General features: G+C 45.7%; 1 protein-coding gene across 1 annotated transcript in view; it reads left to right on the top strand.

Annotated features, from left to right (window-relative positions):
• MFHAS1 (multifunctional ROCO family signaling regulator 1) overlaps positions 1–18,794 on the top strand; it is a 38,737-nt gene extending 19,943 nt beyond the window's left edge. Inside the window, exons 2-4 of the mRNA XM_054986401.1 lie at positions 9,786–10,070; positions 11,839–12,230; positions 15,336–18,794. Of these exons, the coding sequence (XP_054842376.1) occupies positions 9,786–9,916 (131 nt within the window). The 3' untranslated portion in view covers positions 9,917–10,070; positions 11,839–12,230; positions 15,336–18,794. The remainder of the gene's footprint in view (positions 1–9,785; positions 10,071–11,838; positions 12,231–15,335) is intronic.
• Positions 18,795–19,442: the final 648 nt, after the last annotated feature.

The following is a 19,442-nucleotide window of genomic DNA, read 5'->3' as shown; positions in this document are numbered from 1 at the left end:
GCAATCTAAACACCCCTCTTGTCTGGAGATCACGGGGTGGGGCCACCGGCCATGTAACCATTTTCACCGAGGGTGACTTAAACTTTTAAAAACTCCCCCCTTGTTCCAGTTGACCCAAAGTGATGTCATTGTGTGGTACTGAGTTCCACGACCTCTTTTCCCAGAAAAAAAGTCCTGATTGTAATACATGTCATTTGTAAAGCATGCTCTGCTCCCGTCCTATACAGGAGTTCAGCACTCTTTACTACAGATCCAAAAGCTAGCTCCACTTCCTTCTCCCTGTATTGCAGATTGTGCAGGTACATGTGAAGGGTGAGTGACGTGGCTCGGGTTGATGTGGCATTTGAACCAGGCAAGTGCCTGCCTGGCCATTGCACCAGACCAGCTCTCGCTGGGGGTTGCGCAGTGACTGATTTGCCATTAGACTCCCTTTTATTCGTGGCCTGGCAACGTCCAGCCTGAAGGCTTCAGCAATGGCCTCAGCAGGGTGCTCCCGTGCATAATGAGCGATAGCTGCGTGCAAGAGGGCGTGGCTGGCCACCGTCTTCTTCCCAAGAAGACAAACTCAGAAGGAAAACTGCAGCAACCTATGGCCTGGGGTGGAGTTTGCTGCAAAACTGGCCTCCTCCTGCTTTGGGGGGGCTCCAGTATAAAGTCTGTTTTTTTCTAGCCGTGGTATTACTTCAACACTGTTCCGAGAAACAGAGAAAACTCTTACTTCTGTTGGACTCGCCCCAAAGTTGGTGTTTCTTGTATAGGTCGGTGGTCTTCAGCGCAAGTATCAGAATTCTCAGGTGGTCCACGGGGGACACCCTCCTCTGCAGAACTGCCCTTTTTTGCCCTTGTGGGGGGAAGGACGTGCTCTACTGTGCGTACTTAGATCGCAGGGGAGCCACGGCTCCTGCCTCTCCTTGCGCACTCCCCAAGAGGAGCAGCGGGATGATGGAGCTGGGTTGCTCAGAAGCAGGAGCGGCTTACTCACGGCTCTGCTCTTGGCTTGTGCCTCGCTGTGGTAGCACCCTCTCATGCTAGACTGGTGTTCCCTTTTTCCTTCCTCTGCTTCTTACGGTCCTGGCCTCGACACTGGTGAGATCATAATTTTGGCTCCTCGTTTTCTTTTGATGTGACTGTGACGTCCAAGTCCTATGAGGAAAGGTTGCAGGAGCCCGGAATGTTTAGCCTGGAGAGGAGGCGACTAAGAGGAGCTATGATAGCCCTCTTCAAGTACTGGAAGGGCCGTCATATAGAGGATGGCGCAGAGTTGTTTTCCGTTGCCTCAGCAGGTCGGATCAGAAACAACAGGCTTAAATTAAAGCAAAAGATTTTTCGGCTAAACATTAGGAAGAACTTCCGGACAGAGCGGTCCCTCAGTGGAACAGGCTTCCTCGGGAGGTGGTGGGCTCTCCTTCTCTGGAGGTTTTTAAGCAGCAGCTAGATGGCCACCTGACAGCAATGCTGATTCTGTGAACCTGGGCAGATCACGAGGGGGAGGGCAGGAAGGGTCACATCGGGGCTTAGTTCTCGTGGCCCCACTTCCATGCCCCGGGTATGGCTGATTGCCACTCTGGGGTCAGGAAGGAATTTTCCTCTAGGCCAAATTGGCCGGGGATCCTGGAGGTTGTTTCCATCTTCTGGGCATGGAGCAGGGGTCACTGGGGGAGGGGAGGGGGGTAGCTGGGAATTTCCTGCATGTGCCTCAGGGGATCCCTGTGTGTGTTAAGTCTGAACGCTCTTCAGCTGTTCCGTGGAAGCTTTGCTGGGCGACCTCAAGGCAGTCACACACGCTTAGCTTAGCTTACCTCACAGGGTTCTTGTGAGGAGGATAAAATGGAGAGGGGAGAATGTTATAAGCTGCTCTGGTTCCCTACTAGGGTGGAATGTGGGTATAAATGAAGTAAATCTATAAGAAAGCTCAGTGATCCTTGACAGCCCATGGAGAGCCAGATTTGTAATGGCCAGAAATCAAAAGAGCCACACGAATGCCCTTAATACCAGCACGACACTGAGATTCTCCACAGGAAAAAAAATGCAGGACAACAGTAAACACACACACACACACACCCCTTGTACTTTAAGAAAGTGTCAAGTGCCGGTGCTCCGTTTGGCTCCCTTTAATTCCATTTCCATGAAATAATCACCTCCTACTCAGCACTCTTCCAATGTGAACAGGCCTAATCTTCTAAATCTCCCTTAAACCTCAATCTTTCCAATCATTTTACTGCCATTTTTAGTCCTCCCCCCGCCCCCCCCGTTCCAATTTTTCTTTGCTTTTGCTTGCGGGGAGGGGGTCAGCTAACACCCAGGGTCCAAGTCAGTGACGCATCCGATGTAGCGTATGCGCTGTGCTGCTTTACAGGCTCGCACACTGCAGGGTTTGATTTGTTTTCATTCTTTCCAGTCATCTCTGGTGGATTCAGAAAACACGCTTTTCTTTAATAATGTTTGATCTGATTTCTTTAAGCCCATCATCGGAAGCACCAGCGGCATATAAAATTATTGTTCCATTTCTATCACAAAAGCAGAAATAGGACGACTGATTAAGTTGGATATCCCAGTAAGATTCCACTTTTGAAGGCTTCCTAAGCAACTCTGGAGCCTTTGTTTGTTTTTGTATACTCTGCATTATATTTCTTTTGAACAGCTCAGAGTGCTGGCTGGGCTTGTGATTCCCGAGTGGCATTTCATCCAGGCAAGTTAATGGGTCGGACCTGCTTAGCTTTAGCAGTGAAACTACATTTAGATGTTTTTAGATGTTCCCTGTGCTGTGCTGCTTTTTATAGGGAAAACCCAAAGCAGCGTCCATCACCTGAATGTTACCAAAACTTAATCTGTGCAGGCACAGGATCAGCAGTTTTGGTGATCATTCCTTTATGATAAACTAGGTAAAGGCCTGTAAAGCTTCGTGGCCACATTAGAGAGATGTGGGAAGTGGCTTACTATGCAGTGTGGATGTCAAACGTATCACCTCTCACATTGCAAATTAGACATTTGAGCCTCGGCCTATTGGAGGGCCTGTGCAGGTGGTTCATAGGAAATACGATGAATGCCTGTACTGAGTAGTGACTCTCTTTCCTAATAGCTGTACATACACAAGCCACAGTTCCCTAGCTGGTGGTTAGACTATTGAAACTAATCAGGCCCCCAACAATTACAGTGCTAGTAAGGGTCCAAAAGTCCTGAATTATGAAGTAGCGGAGCGTTGTCTCAGTTGCAAGCCTGACCCTGATGTGCGTCACGGTGCAATGTTGCCTGCATAGACAATAGGTTCCATTATAGGAAATAGTATTGCTTTTTTACTTTTGGGATGTTACCAAGAAAACAGATAATCTAGAGACAGAAAATCATTCTGAAAAAGCTGGGAGTGGTTTGGGCAGAGTGTTGTTTTTCCCCGTAGAGAGCACACACATTTGTCTTGCTCCACCGTCACTTTTGGTCAACAACACTCGCATCGGAACAATTCAGATTCCTACCTGTCCTGTTTACTGGAAGAGAAAGTGGGATGAATGCATACACCATAAGCAGCAGGGGTTTTTTTTCCAAGCTGTTTGCAGCTGTCTGTGGAGGAGGGGAGAATCCTGTTTTCTAGCTTATTTTGAGTTGTATTTAGGGATGAAATGAAATCATGATCACAGTTTCTTGCTGCTTCTTCCACAGAGTTTTAATATCAAGAACTGAAATTCCTGGCTTCATCTGAAGCCAGCTCATAAAGTTTTGCTGCTCTGTGGTGTTTTGAAGAATGTGAATTTAATAGCCAATATAATAAAACATTTATAACCAAGTATTGTAGAAATCCAGTTTGACTCGGATCTAAATTCATAAAAACAGAATTAAGGTCATATTGCTCTGCGTTGCTTCCTTTGAACATTTTTTTTCCTTTCGAAGCACACATTTCATGGTTGCCAGGTCCCCTTACCCTCCCAGTGTGTGTGCGCGTGCACGGGAACCTAGCACTTACCTTTTTTGATGTCTGTTTGGGGTGGCACGATAATGTCACTTCTGGGAAGTGACGTCATTGCTCCAGGGCTGGGAGTGCCCCCACACTTCGCAGTAGGCCTCACAGCCACTCTGTGAGGCAGGCCATGCTGAGGGCTTGTGCTAGGCCTACGGTCATCCAGCAAGCTTCCATGCCATTGGGGAGGATTTGAACCCAGATCTCTCAGGATCATAGTTCAACACTCTATCCACTGTGCCACACTGACTTCTCTGTGGAGAAGCTTATCTGCGAGCCCCGATTTTCTCACACAGGCACCTTTGTTAGGCTTCCTAGATAAACTGCGATTTTTTTTGGAACATTTGAGAACATGTTAGATACAAGACAAGAGGTAGAATCTAATAGGAGCCAGTGTAGCTGAGAGCCAAGAGTTCTCATGGTGTATCTTCTTCCTCTGCAAAAGGAAAAACGTGATCTCTGACCGAGGTGCCGTCTTTCCAAGTAGCACACCCATTAAAGTTTAAATATGTGCGAGTGTTAACATTTCAGAGCTCACTGTAACATCCTGTGCTGGCTCAGGGCCGCTTAATAGCAAGCATTTGTCTCACCTCCCCTTATGCAACAGAACTGAAAAGCAGGGATTGTATGTGGGAATAGCCTTTTATTGTCCAATAAAAATGCCTAGTCAGTCAGCAAGCAAAATGTCTCCAAGAATGAGAGGATTTCAAGCTTTGCGACAGCTTGTGTTTGTTTCCCATTCTGCTTCAGGTGCTTAGATATTATAAGGAGGGGCTTCAGATTTGGCCAAATCCAGTCATCTGCCCTTCCGATTGCTCAGTCATCCTTGATGGCCCTCAGTCTCTTTATATTCTGTAGAAGCATATCAGATAGTAGCACCGGCATTGATGTGGTTGTCAGCCACAGCCCTTGTCCCAGTCATGGCTTTGAAACATTGCACACACAGATGCACATGTCAATTTGGTACAATAAACCAGAATCCTTATTCAGACGGTGTATATTCTGATGCAGGTAAATGTGCAAATGTCATTGTTCTGGTTTTGGCTCCATACGACTTTCAGGCCATTCACAGATCCCTCCTTCTACATTGATTTTGTATTTCCCTGAATTCATTACCATTTTACTTCCCACCCCCCAATGTAGAAACACCTATAGAACAGAAGCGACTAAATAGAAGGTTTCTAATGGGCTTGCTTGATGGCGAGCATTAAGTACTTGCGTTCTTTTGAAATCACTAATGCAGTTGCATAGTACATTATCAACAGACTAGTGCTGACTTGCGATTCCAGTAAGTCCACCCTATGGCTTTCCAGACAATAGTTTCCTCCCCACCCCCCACCCCGCCACTTGCTGAGATATTTTCACACATTACTTGACCCGCTTCGTCCTGAGTTTGTTGACGAAGCAGGATTCCCCCTGACGTGCCCCATTCGGTGGTCGTCGTCGTTGCATCACGTAGCTGAGTCCTGGAAAGTGGGGGTGGGTGAGAGAGGATTTGCTGCCAGTGGGTCTTTCTCTTAACCCTGCGCTAGGTTTGGATCAGACTGGGGTTTCAGGCCTTTGGTTTGGATCCTCCAGAAAATCTCTGCCGGTGGAAACATTTTCTGTCAGCGGTGCAAGATTTCTTCATATTTTCCTTTCCTGCTACTCCCCCAAATTCCCCCAGAAATGCTGCTTCTTGGGGACAGGGGGCCTCTTGCAACAGCGTGTAGGGGCAACTTGGTGAAAACCACCGCCCTTCTACTGGTGAAAAATTTTCACTGGATTCGGATCTGTTATGTATTGGACTGAACACTCATCCATGTAAGCTGTAAATTCTGTGTAGATACTCTTTTAAAAACACACATGTGGAAGGGGAATTGTGACCATGGCAGCAGGCCCTACAACTTCCCCCATGCCTGACCTCCCTGCCTTGGCTGGAATGTCGGATGGGGCACTCTTGTCTAGACAGGCTCTAGCGATGTATTTTATACCCCCTGGTTTTTCACTCAACAAATGGCAGATAGAGACTTTTTTTACCTGCACCTATGGGGAAAACCCCAACGCAGACGTTCTCTGGAGAGGTCCCCAGAGCACACGTTCTGAGCAGCACGTGGGGGAGACGGGGCCTGCCCCCACGATGGCAGTTCCTTCCCTTTGGAGTGTGCAATACGGGGAACATCACTGACAGACTTTTATTGCATCTGCAGCGAGGCTAAAGGCTGCTCCTGGCTAAAGTGCTGGCTGATGTGCGAGTCTCTCTCATTCACGGGTCCTCTCTTGGTGCTACAGTTTCCAAGGCCGGCCTCTGATCTAAAACTCTTTCCTATTCCAGTTTATTTATAGTTGAGACTTCTTTTTCCTGGAGGCTGCTAAGGTGACACACAGCAGTTAAAAAGTAGCACTGCTTTTAAGTTCTCTTATTTCAGTTGGTGCCTCGTGGCTATTTTAAAACAAAACCCTTTCTGGGAAATTTTTCTTCCTTGTCTTATTTTCATGAAACAGTTTGCTGTCAGGGGGTGGGTTTCCCATCGTTTATATGACATGCCTCTGAAGGAATGTGCTGTCCAAACACAGATGGGTTGGGAAAGGTCTAGGCATTGAGTGAAAGCCACCGAGTGGCGGGTCTCTCTCCTCCCCGTCCTCTCCAGAGTTTTGAGAGGAGGAGTCGACTGGGCAGCCCGGCCGGGGCTGACTTTGTTCTACAACACAGTCCTCCGGGGGCTTAATTCAGCAGAACAGGAACGTGATTTGCGCGTGCGTGCGTGCACCTTTTGGGTTGAGTTTATATAACATTTGGCACAGAGTACTCCGCCATATGGCAAATTTGGGGAGAAAAGCTTCAGACAGAAAAGCAAGATTGCAGTGAATGATAAGTGTGATCCATGGAGGCTGCTCTGCTACCATTTACTGACTGCACTCCAGTGGCCAAGAGTGATGCTCTTTTTCACTGGCTGCCAAGACTCTGTGTGTGTGCACGCGCGTGCGTAGTGTTTCACAAGGGGGGAGAGGGAGCTGAAGGGGTAGCCCTGAAGGTCATGCACCAAGAATTATGTGGCGCTTGTGGCTCACTTAGGCTAACTTTTAGATATCATATAGGGAAGACTGCACGCATTCTGTACTGTGAAAAAAAAATTATATTCAGCTCCAAGAAAACTGAAGGTTATACAAATTATGCAAACTGATTAGATGTGCGCAGTTTCTTGGTTTGTATAATTCATTCTACATTGTTTGTTTAAAATGCTTCATCTTTCCACCTATAAGGTCTCCAACACAGCTTACAAGCGAGTATACTTTTTTTTTAAAAAAAAATTGTGCTTTGCAACAATCCCCTAAAAACCCACATAAGCCAAGATCATGGCTGGCGTTGTTTGGGGTTTTTAAATCCTCCACAACGAAGGTTCACCTGGGCTTGTAGAAGGAAGGGTGGCCCCGTCGTGCAGACTTCGGCCCCTGCAGTGGGACCAGCAGGGGAATCAGACACGTGAAGGTTACAATGATGTAACTGAGGGGGGTCCCATCTTTGATGACCCTGTGGGCATTTGAGGAATTTTGAGAGGGAGGGAGGGAGAGAATGGATAGGTGGGCATCACCCAAAATGGCTGCCAAGGGGAGGGGCAGTTACGAAAGGTTGGGTAGTTCAAGCCAAGCATCCTCCTATGATGTGGGGGGGGGGAGTTATTTCCAAATGAATGCTTCCAGCAGGCACAAGAAGCACCTCCCTTCTGCGTTTTTCTTAAATACCTTGTGCTCCACTGAGGTGAAGAAAGTCAAAATTGACCATTAGCTTTGGGGGAAGAGGGGTTTCTGGGAAGAAACAGATGGAGAGCGCGCCTCCCCTGGCCGCCATGTTGTGAATCACTGATGTAACGTGGCTTACTTTCAGGGAGCAGCAAGCTGTGGAGACAGAAGGTCCATATAGTATTACCTTGAGTTCTTTCACAGTCAGTTGCAACCATACGATTTGGTGGTTGTATTGAAACCTATGACTACCGATAATCCTCGGGTGACGGGCCAAGGAATTTTTGCTTCTGCTGTGATAGGAGCAGAGGTACAGCCTACCAAACGTGAGTGCCGAAGTTGGCCTTAGAATGTGCAGATGTTTCTCGAAGTGGTAGCTGTCTGAAAGAATTTGATCTGCGTGTGGAACGAGCCAGCCGTGAGCGGCTTGAGGCAAGCAGCCGCCCTGGGACAGCTGCATCCCAGAGCTTCAGTTGTTAACGATAGTAGAAAGTGGCCATTCCTAGTTTATTCCAAAAGGTGTGGGGGGGGGGGGTTGCACTCCTCCCATTAGACTTGTATTGACCCCTTTCACAGCAGGATAATTTCTGTGCCTTGAGCATTTTCCAGCTGAAAAAAACAACATCCTCATAGTGGGAGGAATGTGGAATATGTAATCTTACCAAAAGATGGGGAGCAGCGGAGTGGAAAGCTGTTCCCAAGCGTAGCAATAAATTGATCACAGTTGGGGTGGGGAGGAATATTGTGCAGTACTTTGTGCGGCTCTGTCCTGGCTTCTCTACGGCCCAACTTCCTCTGTAATCCCGAAATGTCGAGCCTTTCACGCTTGCAAATAACACAGAGTTGGAAGGAAGTGTCAATGCCGTAGAAGGCATGATCCGCATTTCAAACTACTGCAACAACATGCTAACGTTTGGCAACAATGCCAGTAACTTGCTGTACCGTCTAAAGAAATAGGGAATGGGTAAGGATGTAAAACACACCTGCGTGGGTCACTTTGAAGATCCGTCTAACCCAGTATTCTGATTCCAAGAGTGGCAAGTCTGATATGGCTGAGAAGTATACAAACTGGACACATAGGTAGCCCTCCGCTGCTGGTCCCATCTCACATAGGAGAAGTTATTCCTCCTGCCCTTTTTGCAAAACCTGCTTCCCTGGCTGAAACGGTGCCTGGTATGTGTCTCACTGCATTTGCCCACATCTGTCCTCTTTATGAGGTTCTCAGCCCATCCTTCCTCCAAGGTTCTTTTGCATGATCCTTTTCATCCACCCCCCGCCCCAAAACAGGACGTGAGCAGGGGTGTGGCCGTGTGGGAGCGACCAGCACAAGGTCACCCAGTGAGTTTCATGGCAGAACGAGCTTGTGCGCCTCTCTCCTCCCTCTGCGTTCCCCGTACTAATGAAATTTATTGTAAGCTTCTTGGGGCAAGGACTTCAAAACTAGGAGTTAGGTTGAAAATAAAACTGGTTGGGCACAGGGGAACTTTTCTTCTGTGGGAGGTTTTAATAGAGCGTTGTCTTGTGTTTGGAGCCTTGTGCTGTTCGCAAGGGCTGAGATTAGATGATGCTGGAAGGGGCCTTTGCTCCCCCCTTCCTCCCCCATTCAGTTGAGGTTAATAAAATACTGCCGCATATCTAGACGGCTCTTTCCAGTTCTGTTAATGGTAGCCATCGTTCAAATAATGTATTCAGGCCTTTGTTGAAGGGCTGCTGTGATAAATCTCCAGCCCCATCTGCCCCTGAACCCTAATTGCAGAGGCTAGCATTCTGTGCCCTTTTCCTCATTAGACTCTGGGAGCACGCCGCCGCCGTGTTAATCTTGATCAAGATCGCTAGAGCTTGTCTGTAGTGATCTAGGAAGGGAGGGGGGAGGCTGTGACAGATGTTTGCTTTTGTCAAGGGCAGTTTGTAATCCTTTAGCTGTGCAGTTTCTAAAAATGAGGATTGTGTTGAGTAACAGGCTTTGTATAATGTTATCTCTCTCCAAAAGCATAGCGGAGCCTTGAGTTAGAGCTGTCTCCTATTTTGGCGGAAACTGTCTGTCTTGGGAATTTAAACTCGAAGTTAGATATGCCGCTGTCTCTGACCCCGTCAATCTGTAACCTGTTTCTCACAGGAGAGTTGCTGAGTCAGCCCAGGCCGGAGGGAGTGACGGAGATCATCTGCCCCAAGAATGGAAGTGAGCGCGTGAACGTGGCTTTGGTATATCCCCCAACACCAACGGTGATCAGCCCTTGTTCCAAGTGACCTCTGGCAATTGCCTGTCTTTGCCCCTATATAAGGACACACCAAATACCCCTTAATCAAACAAGCTCTTGCTACGCGTTTTTGGAGACATACAGCCCAGAGATGATTCTGATTTGTTTGTGGGGACCTGGACATCACAGCTTGAGGAAAAAAGGTATGGTGGAGTCAATATACCTTCTTGCGAAGAGAGAACATTTGCTCTGGTGGTCTGGTCTCGTGCGATCATTGAAGCTAAATTTATCTGAAGAGTTGCATTTTATGAAGGTTCCTTTCTTTTTTGAGACTTGCACCTTCGAAGTATATGTCCTTTCATGAGCTGCTAATGTGCAAATGTATTTTCTGTGATGAAAGCTCTGTGCCTGCCATAATTGCAAATGCTTTGAAATCAGCCTGTAACTCCCGCTCTGGGAACAATGACAGGGTGGGGTGACCTAAATGACAGCAAGTTCACAGTTAACTGGCATGTCATAGCCAACATACATTGCCACCTTAAGCAGATGGTTTCAGGTGGGTAGCTGTGTTGGACTGCAGGAGAACAGCAAGATCTGAGTCTGGTAACACACCTTAAAGATTTCTAGAGTGTAAGCTTTTGAGAGTCAGCTCCAGTAAGGCAAAGGAAACTTTGACTTTCGGAAGCTTATACCTTGAAAATCATTTTGGTCATTAAGGTGCTACTGAACTGAAATCTTGCTGTCCTAAGCAGAGTTACACTCGTCTAAGCCCACTGACTTCAATTGATTTAGAAAGCTGTAACTCTCCTTGGGATGGTACATATCTTACTGGATTACTGTGGAAAGAAACTTCTCTGATAATGTGTACCACGGCAGTAATACATGAACTGTGATGAATAATCACAAAATGAAGAGGGCATGGTTTTCCCTTCTAATATTTGCCTTCTAAGACTAAACAAATGGCTTATAAATAACCTCAGAATATATTTAGGGTTTTTAAAATCTGTCTGTTTATAAGAAGTTCATTCATTTCCATAAACAACCTAGTTTTATTAAACCAAGCTTACATAGTGTTGATGTTGTCATTTCCCCCATCATTAGATGGATCAATCCCAGCACTCGCTAGCAAAAGATAATTTCCGTCCAGTTGTCAGCACTTGGGGGAGTGAACTTGGATGGAAGGGAAGGGGAGCAAGCAGCAGGGCTTAGTGGGGAGCAGTGTTTGAGTGGGATGCCCGCCCAGATGACTTCATATAATCATAACTGCGCTTATATACCGCTCTTTTAGAGAGATTAGTGCCCCACTTGGAGTGGTGAACAAAGTCAGTGTGGTTATCATCCCCCGCAATTCAGCTGGGGAACTGGGGCTGACCCAACGCCACCTACTGAATTCATGGCAGTGGTGGGATTCGAACCAGCAGAGCGCTGAATTATATTTCATCTTTAGATGTAAACCAGTGTGGGATGAGAAGACAGGATGGAAATCAAATAAGCACATTTTATCACTGAAGAAAAAAGGCGTATTGTAACCGTACGCTGTATTAAAAACGTTCAGGATATTGAGCCAATAAGGACAGACTTTGTGGCAAACTTGTCCAGTATGGAGAACGTCATGGATTTCACCCAGTTTTCTTTTATTCTCCTGCAGCCTTCACCCAAATTCATAAAACCATACAAGCCACAGTAGGTATGTGCAGAGGCTGAATACAAAAAGGGCGCTGTGAACGTGCCCCTAGAGGGCATTTCCCTGGGGCCGGTGCCTGGCCGCTGTCAGACACAGAATGCTGGATTATTAGCTGGGCCTCTGTCTGTTTTAGCAAGGCTGTAATTCTCATGACAGACATGCTTAGTTTTACATACATTTGTTTAGTGCTGCTTTGGGGGGCGGCAGGGGCCATAATGGGATGCATATTCAGAATCGTAAGCCTCATAAACCTTGAGATTTTCCCCCCTGCCCTTTGTTATGTGCAGATTAAAGGGAGCCGGGTGTGTTGAATGTTGCTCGTTGGACTGGACACAGATCTGCAGTCTGGCCGAACTGACCCTTAACACCAGTCATGGGTCGGAGTTGTGCGTTCACAAGAACTCTGCAGTAGTTAGCCGAAGCAAGAAACGCAGTGAAGCTCCCCGTCCTAAACTTCCCGCAAACTTTTGTGTCCACTTTGCTCTGAAGCCCCTGGGGGGTTGCCACTGCCTCCCCATGGTGATGCCCTGGGACTGATAAATCTACAGACCTGTGTTGTGCACTTGTTTGGACCTGTTAATGAATGTAAGACTGTGCTGTCGTCATTTGGATGTACCCGAAGGAATATCTACTCAAAAAGGAAATATTGGGAACATCCTATGGGGCTATTCCCATGCAGGTAAGTTTTATTTTTAAATTGATCACAGGATTGCTCGGGGCTGCTCTGGTTTTCATGGGGTCTTGCCTCACCTTGGGCAAGCGAAGCATAGCGTACTTTCTCAACTGGTTTCTCGAGCAGCTTGGGAGATAGATGGGGGGTTGCATTCTGTCCAGCCCTTGGCATTGTGGGCCCTTCGGCCATTAGTTGACCCTAAGCTTGCTTGGCATGATGGCACACTTTCTGGCCTTTCCAAAAGGGTATTTGTACAAAGCTAGTTTGAGGAGCCAGTGCTCAGATACAGGTTCGCCACGCACTGACCAGTGTGTGTGAACAAGCCGTCACAGAAAGAAGCGTCTAGATCTTTTCTGATGGTTCAGTGTCAGCATGAATAATAATTTTCAGTGGAGATCACACTTCCAGCTAAGAGTTTTCAAGTATTTGATAAAAGTGAGGAGAGAGTAACTATGGGACATGAAATGTGTGAACAAACCTTGTGAATAAATACGCTCAAAAAGACGGTGGAGTTGGATGAGATCAAAGAAACAGCAGTTAAATCAGGTTCTCCAGTTAAAGCTTTTCTTCTAGCAAAACAATTTTTTTTCTTGAGGAGGCATACTAAGAAACATCCTCAGGCAGTAACAGAAAAAAATTCATCTCCAGCTTATTTTTCTTAAGTAGAGTTAAACATTTGGGGTGTGTTTCTGTTTAAAACTGTAAAGGAAATACATTTTTCAACAGGAAATGTTTTAATTTTGTGAACAGTTAAATTTAATTTAAATCGTATGTCTTCTCAATAGCTTAGATCATTAGGGCTATCAGCAGAGTGAAGAATCTTTAGTTGACCTGAACAACTAATCAAGTTCATCACAATTGCTCATAGATCCAGAAGAGTTAGCCATATTAGTCTGTAGTCGGAAAATAGTAAATAGTCAGGTAGCACCTTTAAGACTAACCAACTTTATTGTAGCATAAGCTTTCAAGAACCACAGCTCTCTTCGTCAGATGCAACTTTATTGTAGCAGAAGCTTTCGAGAACCACAGCTCTCTTCATCAGATACACACTTTATTGTAGCATAAGCTTTCGAGAAACACAGCTCTCTTCATCTGATACACACTTAATTGTAGCATAAGCTTTTGAGAACCTCAACTCTCTTCATCAGATGCAACTTTATTGTAGCATAAGCTTTTGAGAACCACAGCGCTCTTTGTCAGATACACACTTTATTGTAGCATAAGCTTTTGAGAACCACAGCTCTCTTCATCAGATGCAACTTTACTGTAACATAAGCTTTCGAGAACCACAGCTGTCTTCGTCAGATCTTGAAAGCTTATGTACAATAAAGTTGGTTTGTCTTAAAGGTGCTCCTGGACTCACCTTGATTGCTGGCGACGGTTAGAAGTGCAGTTGGTAACGTCCACGTCGGACTTTGTCATGTGCTGCCTCTGTGGACTGTCTGTGAGCTACAATTAGATCAAAACGTGAAGGCAACAGTCGCAACACCGATCTGTTGCAAGGGAGATATAATTATTGTTCCAGCTTTACTGACTGCTAGTTTGTGTCCAGGTACAATTCAAAGCTCTGGTGCCTTTTGCCTTAGGTCTCTGTAGAGGCTTGCTTTAAAAAAATGAAATCTGGAAATCCTGATAAGACTGTTACAACATTAAAACAAGAAATGCCAACTGCTGATTTTTTTAAATGAAAAAGTTCCTGGTAGTGGGTGGGGGGAGCTAAGCTGGGGGGGCAGTTAGAAGCCCCAATTCTGCTGTGCTTTGTTGGGAACTGAAGCAGCAAAAGGGAACATATGCCAGCCCATCTTTGCATAGAAAACACTCTCTTCTCTCTTAAGAAGTTACTACATGACAAGCTCATAGCAAGAAGATCAGAGATCAGAGCTCTCCCACCATGGTGCCGGCTCTTCTGATTTGAACTGAAACAGCTTCCAGGCCTGTTCTCATGCCAGTGCTGCCTTTCCAATTAATGCAGCCTTGGAAATTCACAAAAGTTGCATTCTTGCAGAGATGGGCATGAGCGAGCCCATCTGCATCCAAAAGACTTGAAAGAAAAAAGAGCAGAGTCCTTCCCAATATATGCTTCTTTGCCTAATCAGCTGGAGACAGCATTTGCTCACCCCAGGTGATTAGCTGTTATCAGTGGGGGGGGGGTTCCTAAAAAGAAGAGGTGCCAGTACTCATGATGCTGTCAGCCCAAGTCCCAGAAATCCCAAGAGGTACTGAACTCTGGGAAAAGGTGCTAGAACTCCGTTCCGGCAAGTTCACCTTGAAAAAAAAAAACCTGGCAGTTCTATAAAAGCCGGTGTGAATGTAGTACCAACTCAGTTACATCATGTTCTTTGGGCAGATTTCACAGCCCCTTCACCCTTGCCAAGCGCTCTCAGGATGAGGCAGTCTACACACAAGAAGGGAAGGTTGGGGGTGGCGCTCCTTAATCTGTCCCTTGACACGTGTTTTTCCCGTGAATTTGCTACCCTTGAGTTGGGGGAGACAGAATGTTGGCCCCTCAGACTGATCCAACAGGGCTTCTGCTTGTTCTAGGGTATTTGGGCAAAGAGATGTGTGGGTTGTGTGATGCCACTGATGCTACTCACCTTCTCTTTTTCTGAAGCTCAAATATAACAAGAGCTTTGGTTTGCCATGAACTATTTCCCCCTTGTTTAGATAGTTGCCATTCTGTCATCTTTGGTGGTAAAATGTGCTCAGGTTTGCCTCCTGTATTCAGTTTGCTATTAAGAGGGGGAGGCTTGGAGGCGGATTTGATGTCTGTGTATCTTCAGTGCAGCCAAAAGAAGAAGGGAGCAGAAAGCGAGCTAAATCCTTTACGCCAAAGTTGTAATTCTACAAGCTCTTCTTTAGAAGGCCTGGATCAGGAATCAGCTTGGATATTGAGTATAATTTGCAAAACGCTACTTGAGTTTCTTTCTGGAAAGTAAAAAGAACTTCCATGGAATATGAAGGCGGGTTGCTTTACAGCAAACAGGAAACGGCCCTCTATTTACACCCCCCCCTTCCTGTACTGTACTGCCAGCTGTACTGACCATGCTGGCTGGAGAACGTTTCTGATTTGCGGCTTCTCTTCTGTAAATGTTCTTTCTTTTTTCTTTTTAGTTTCCCCATAGGAAGAAGCTAACAATTCTGTGGCAGTGTTGCGCTGTGGAAAAGGACGCAAAATCAAAACTGGAAGATACCTCTTCTTTAGAAGGACACATTCCCAGGAACTTGAATGCATAACTTAACAAACTCAAAACTGAAATGATTTTAAAAGTAATATATTAACTTGCAGAAGAAAGGCGGGCTTGGAGGATTTGTCATTTGACCCTCGGCCTCAGGATCACCCTCTAACCCAGAGCTGCTTGCCAACAGAATGAGTTGAAATGCTTCTCAGGGATTATATTCATTGTGTAGTTGGAAAAGCAACACCTGCAGTCCCAATCGGGGGGTACTCCATTTTCAAGTCTGTCTAATGTGAAAGAGGGGGCCACTTTGTTAAGATCACTGCTGTTCAGTAATTCGTGGTGGTTTGGGTATTTTTTTTTTTAAGTGTCAGTCTTTATTTTTGTAATATGCAACTTTTTAATTATCTATGCAGTTTAAAATTTGAGTTCACACTGGGTGCAAAGTGGAGCATGGAGATTGTGCTAGACCATCTTCTGGAATCTTTGTTGTCAAAATATCGCATGTATGTATCACCGCCGTTAAAATATCACACACACTTTCACGATATATACTTCAGTTTTCACTGCATTTATTGTACAAACTGCCTCACTAACAATAGCACAGATTCGTTGGGGACTGCCTTTGCTTTCCCAGCGGGAAACGCTTGGTTCACAAGCACTGGGAAGCCAAATCTAGTATGGCGGGCCGTCCAGTACAGCATTCCTTGGCTTTTGACAGTAGTAGATTGGAAGATGTTCCATTTTGTGGGAACCACAACAAAATGGGAAGGAGAAAGGAGGGAGAACAAGTTAAAAACTTAATTTGTGGCAGATCTGCAGCATAGAGGGCAATGCAGCAATTTCGAAATCATTCTTTCCAAAATATCCTTCTGGAAAAATTGGACCAGGGAACAAAACTGAACTGGCAGCAGGATTGAAGGTAGACATCTGTCAGCATTGGAGTCTTTAAGAATTGTGAGAGTCAGAGGCTGTATACAAATAACAGGCAGCCCTGAACCTGGGGGTCGTCACGGCGAGGTGCACCCACGAATAGATTTTCTCCCTAAATGGACTGGGCTTTGTTTCAGTATATTAAAATGAGGAGCGCAAAAACTTGCAAGATTATCACTTCCTCTGTAATAGATGTTTACCCTCTCCAGAAGTCGTTCTTGACACCAAATCACATCAATAAGTCAACTGATTTGAATTATCCTAGAATTGATGGTCCGTGTCTTGTAGATTGCTGCAGGTCAGTTTCAAAAGAAGGAAGTTGTCAGGGTGCACTTTCGGTGGTACCCGAGTAGTGGAAAGGCTGGGATCTCATGGTGGTCTTACACTGCTCTGGTAACATTAACCATTTTTGCCCATGGGGTTCGGGCAAATAGTATGAATACTTCCTGGACAGGGTGATTGAAACTGATACCTAACCTTGCAGTTCTGCGTCACAACACAGAACCCAACTAGACAATAGTTTTTTCAACGTATTCGACACACCAGCCAACTTGTGTTTCCCGCAGCTACACAGCAGCTGCGAATGGCTTCTTTTTTAAAAATGGCTGCAAATGGCTTCTTTTTAAAAAATGGCTGCAAATGGCTTCTTTTTAAAAAATGGCTGCAAATGGCTTTCAAATGCAGCTGTGGGAGGGGAAGGGCTCAGCTCCTGCCTTCACTCCAAGCCATTTCCCTGTGTAAAAACACAGTGGGGGAGTGTTCTCATTTTGGCTGTTTCACATGCACAAATACTCCATGTGGAGCAGTGAAAACGGGCACCCCCCAGTGCCATTTTTGCACGGGAAAACTGCTCGGGGGAAGGCAGGAGCAGAGCCCTTCGCCACAGTGGCATTCTGAGCCTGTTTGGGCTTTCCTTTCTTGTTGTTATTAAGCCGTTCTGCTGTGTGTCTGCAGCGAATACGAGTTGGCTGTGTGGCAAAATCATGAAAAAAGTATCTAGTTTGGATCACACTGGAAATTTTTAATCTGTTAATGGATTGGTTTGGAACCAGCTATAGGGCAACAGCGACCATCTTATAAACAGCATCACCCTCAAAATTCTGGGTGTGTTTTAAGGTGCCATCCTGACACTGACCTAAACAGCTGTTCAGTTTTATATTTAGTTTAATGAGAACCGAAAAACGGAACATACATTGACAAACCTGTTTTATGTCAGCAGTGAAATTTTAAACCTTTAAAAAAATTAGCCATTATATTGAAATCCAGAACTTTCTCTAGGGCAGCCTAGTTGACAACTCTATACAAGAGGAGCTGGGTATTTTTAATTGCAATGACTGTTGGATCTTGTAGATAATTTCAGATCTATAATGTGAATTTAGGTGGTGAAGTATCCTGAGAGGCTAGTTGCCTTTTCAGTTTGCATTCCTGATGGTTAGTTGGCGTAAGAGCTGAGAAAAGTTTCAAAATCAGATTTCAATTAACATCACTTTAATGAAGTTGATCAAGCTTCTGAAATACGTTATTTTAGATTCGCCTTGAATTGCATCCAACCAAATTTGGTCCTCCTCTGGTTAAAGTGCCAAAACAGCAATATAAACCAGTGGTAGTTACTATTTTCAGACTACTGAACTTCTGCCAGAAAGTTTAAGGGGCAATCCATGGACAAGATAGAATTGAGATGAAATGTCCACATGTACTCGTCTTGGATGCAACTTTCTGGATCGCAAGGCTTATACAAGAAGACACATGGCCATTCTCATTTTCTCTTAGAAAGCCATGGCATCTAAACTTTGGGTCCCCTGCAAAAGTCGGTCCTGATCTGTGATTAGAGACTGATCCATCCCTTACTGGACTTCTAGGGCTTTGGTTCCTACCTGTCTGGGGGCCATTGGCCCTTTGCATCATCGTGCTACAGGAACAGAGGCTAAGTTCTTGTTTCCATACGTGAAAACGTTAAGAACCCCCCACCACCAGAATCATTCTTTGCTGTGCACCCAGCTGAAGAGAGAGAGCTTGGCTAGGTCACAAGGGGATCTTGCTGGCGTGGCATCAGCGAAGAGCCTTTGCCAGTTTTCCTGGGAAGACGGTGAGGTTTCTGCTCTGCAAAGCACAGGAATCATTCAAGCAGTTCCTCTTAAAGCAGCTGAAGAATTGCCCTTGGAATCGGTCATGTTTTCTATCCCTAAATCGGGTGACGTTTCTTGGATTTCCATTGCAGTGCTGCCAAACTCTCTGTGTGTGTGTGTGCGCGCGCGCGTGTGTGTGTGTGTGTAGTTCCTCAAAAGGCTTGATTCGCTTGTGAAAGGCTGGGAAAGGGGTGTTCGTATAACATAGAAGAGAGGCTGTGGGGCTGTACTGATGGCGATCTGTTAATTCTCCATATTACAGGCTTTTTTTTTTTTTTACAAAACCTATTCTCACCAAAACAGAAACCTGAGAATAAAAATAATCTTTAAACTTGCCTGATCTCTTTCAGTTCCTTTATATCACAGCTCTACTTTTGTTTCTTTCTATCCCCTCCTGCCCATTACTTTTGTATTAGAAAATGATTGACTTGGGTCCCAGCAGGTTATGTCTCCCAATTTAACAGAAGGCACAGCTGTTTTTTCCAAAGTGCTTTATCCCCACTTGGGCCGATTCCAGACGGCCCTCCCCATTCCGAAATGTCGCGCGTCGTCGCGTGGAAAACGCGATATTTCGCGTTTTCCACGCGACGACGCGCAACGTTTCGGAATGGGGAGGGCTGTCTGGAATCGGCCTTGGCCTAACAGAAATCTTATCTTCCCCCAGCTACTTTTTGGGGAAACGGCTAAGGGTATTATGCCCCACACACACACACCTGAAGCCCTGATCTAAATGCCCTCTCTGCACAACTGCTGTTTATCTCAAATTAGTAAAATTAACTTGCAGCAAATTTCTGTCTTTCCTGCCCACCTTTACAGTACAAAATGGAGGAGTCAAAAATGGCTCCTCCTCCTCCTCAGTGGGACCTAGGGTTGCCAGCTCCAAGTTGGGAAATTCCTGGAGATTTGGGGGGGAGAAACCTGGAGAAAGTGGGGTTTGGTGAGGGAAAGGACCTTGGCATGGCATAATTCCATAGAGTCCACCC

Source organism: Eublepharis macularius, chromosome 8 (assembly GCF_028583425.1).
Source record: "Eublepharis macularius isolate TG4126 chromosome 8, MPM_Emac_v1.0, whole genome shotgun sequence".
In the NCBI taxonomy this organism is placed as follows: Eukaryota; Metazoa; Chordata; class Lepidosauria; order Squamata; family Eublepharidae; genus Eublepharis; species Eublepharis macularius.
Note: the sequence above shows the minus strand (reverse complement) of the source record. Positions and strands in the feature narration are given on the sequence as shown.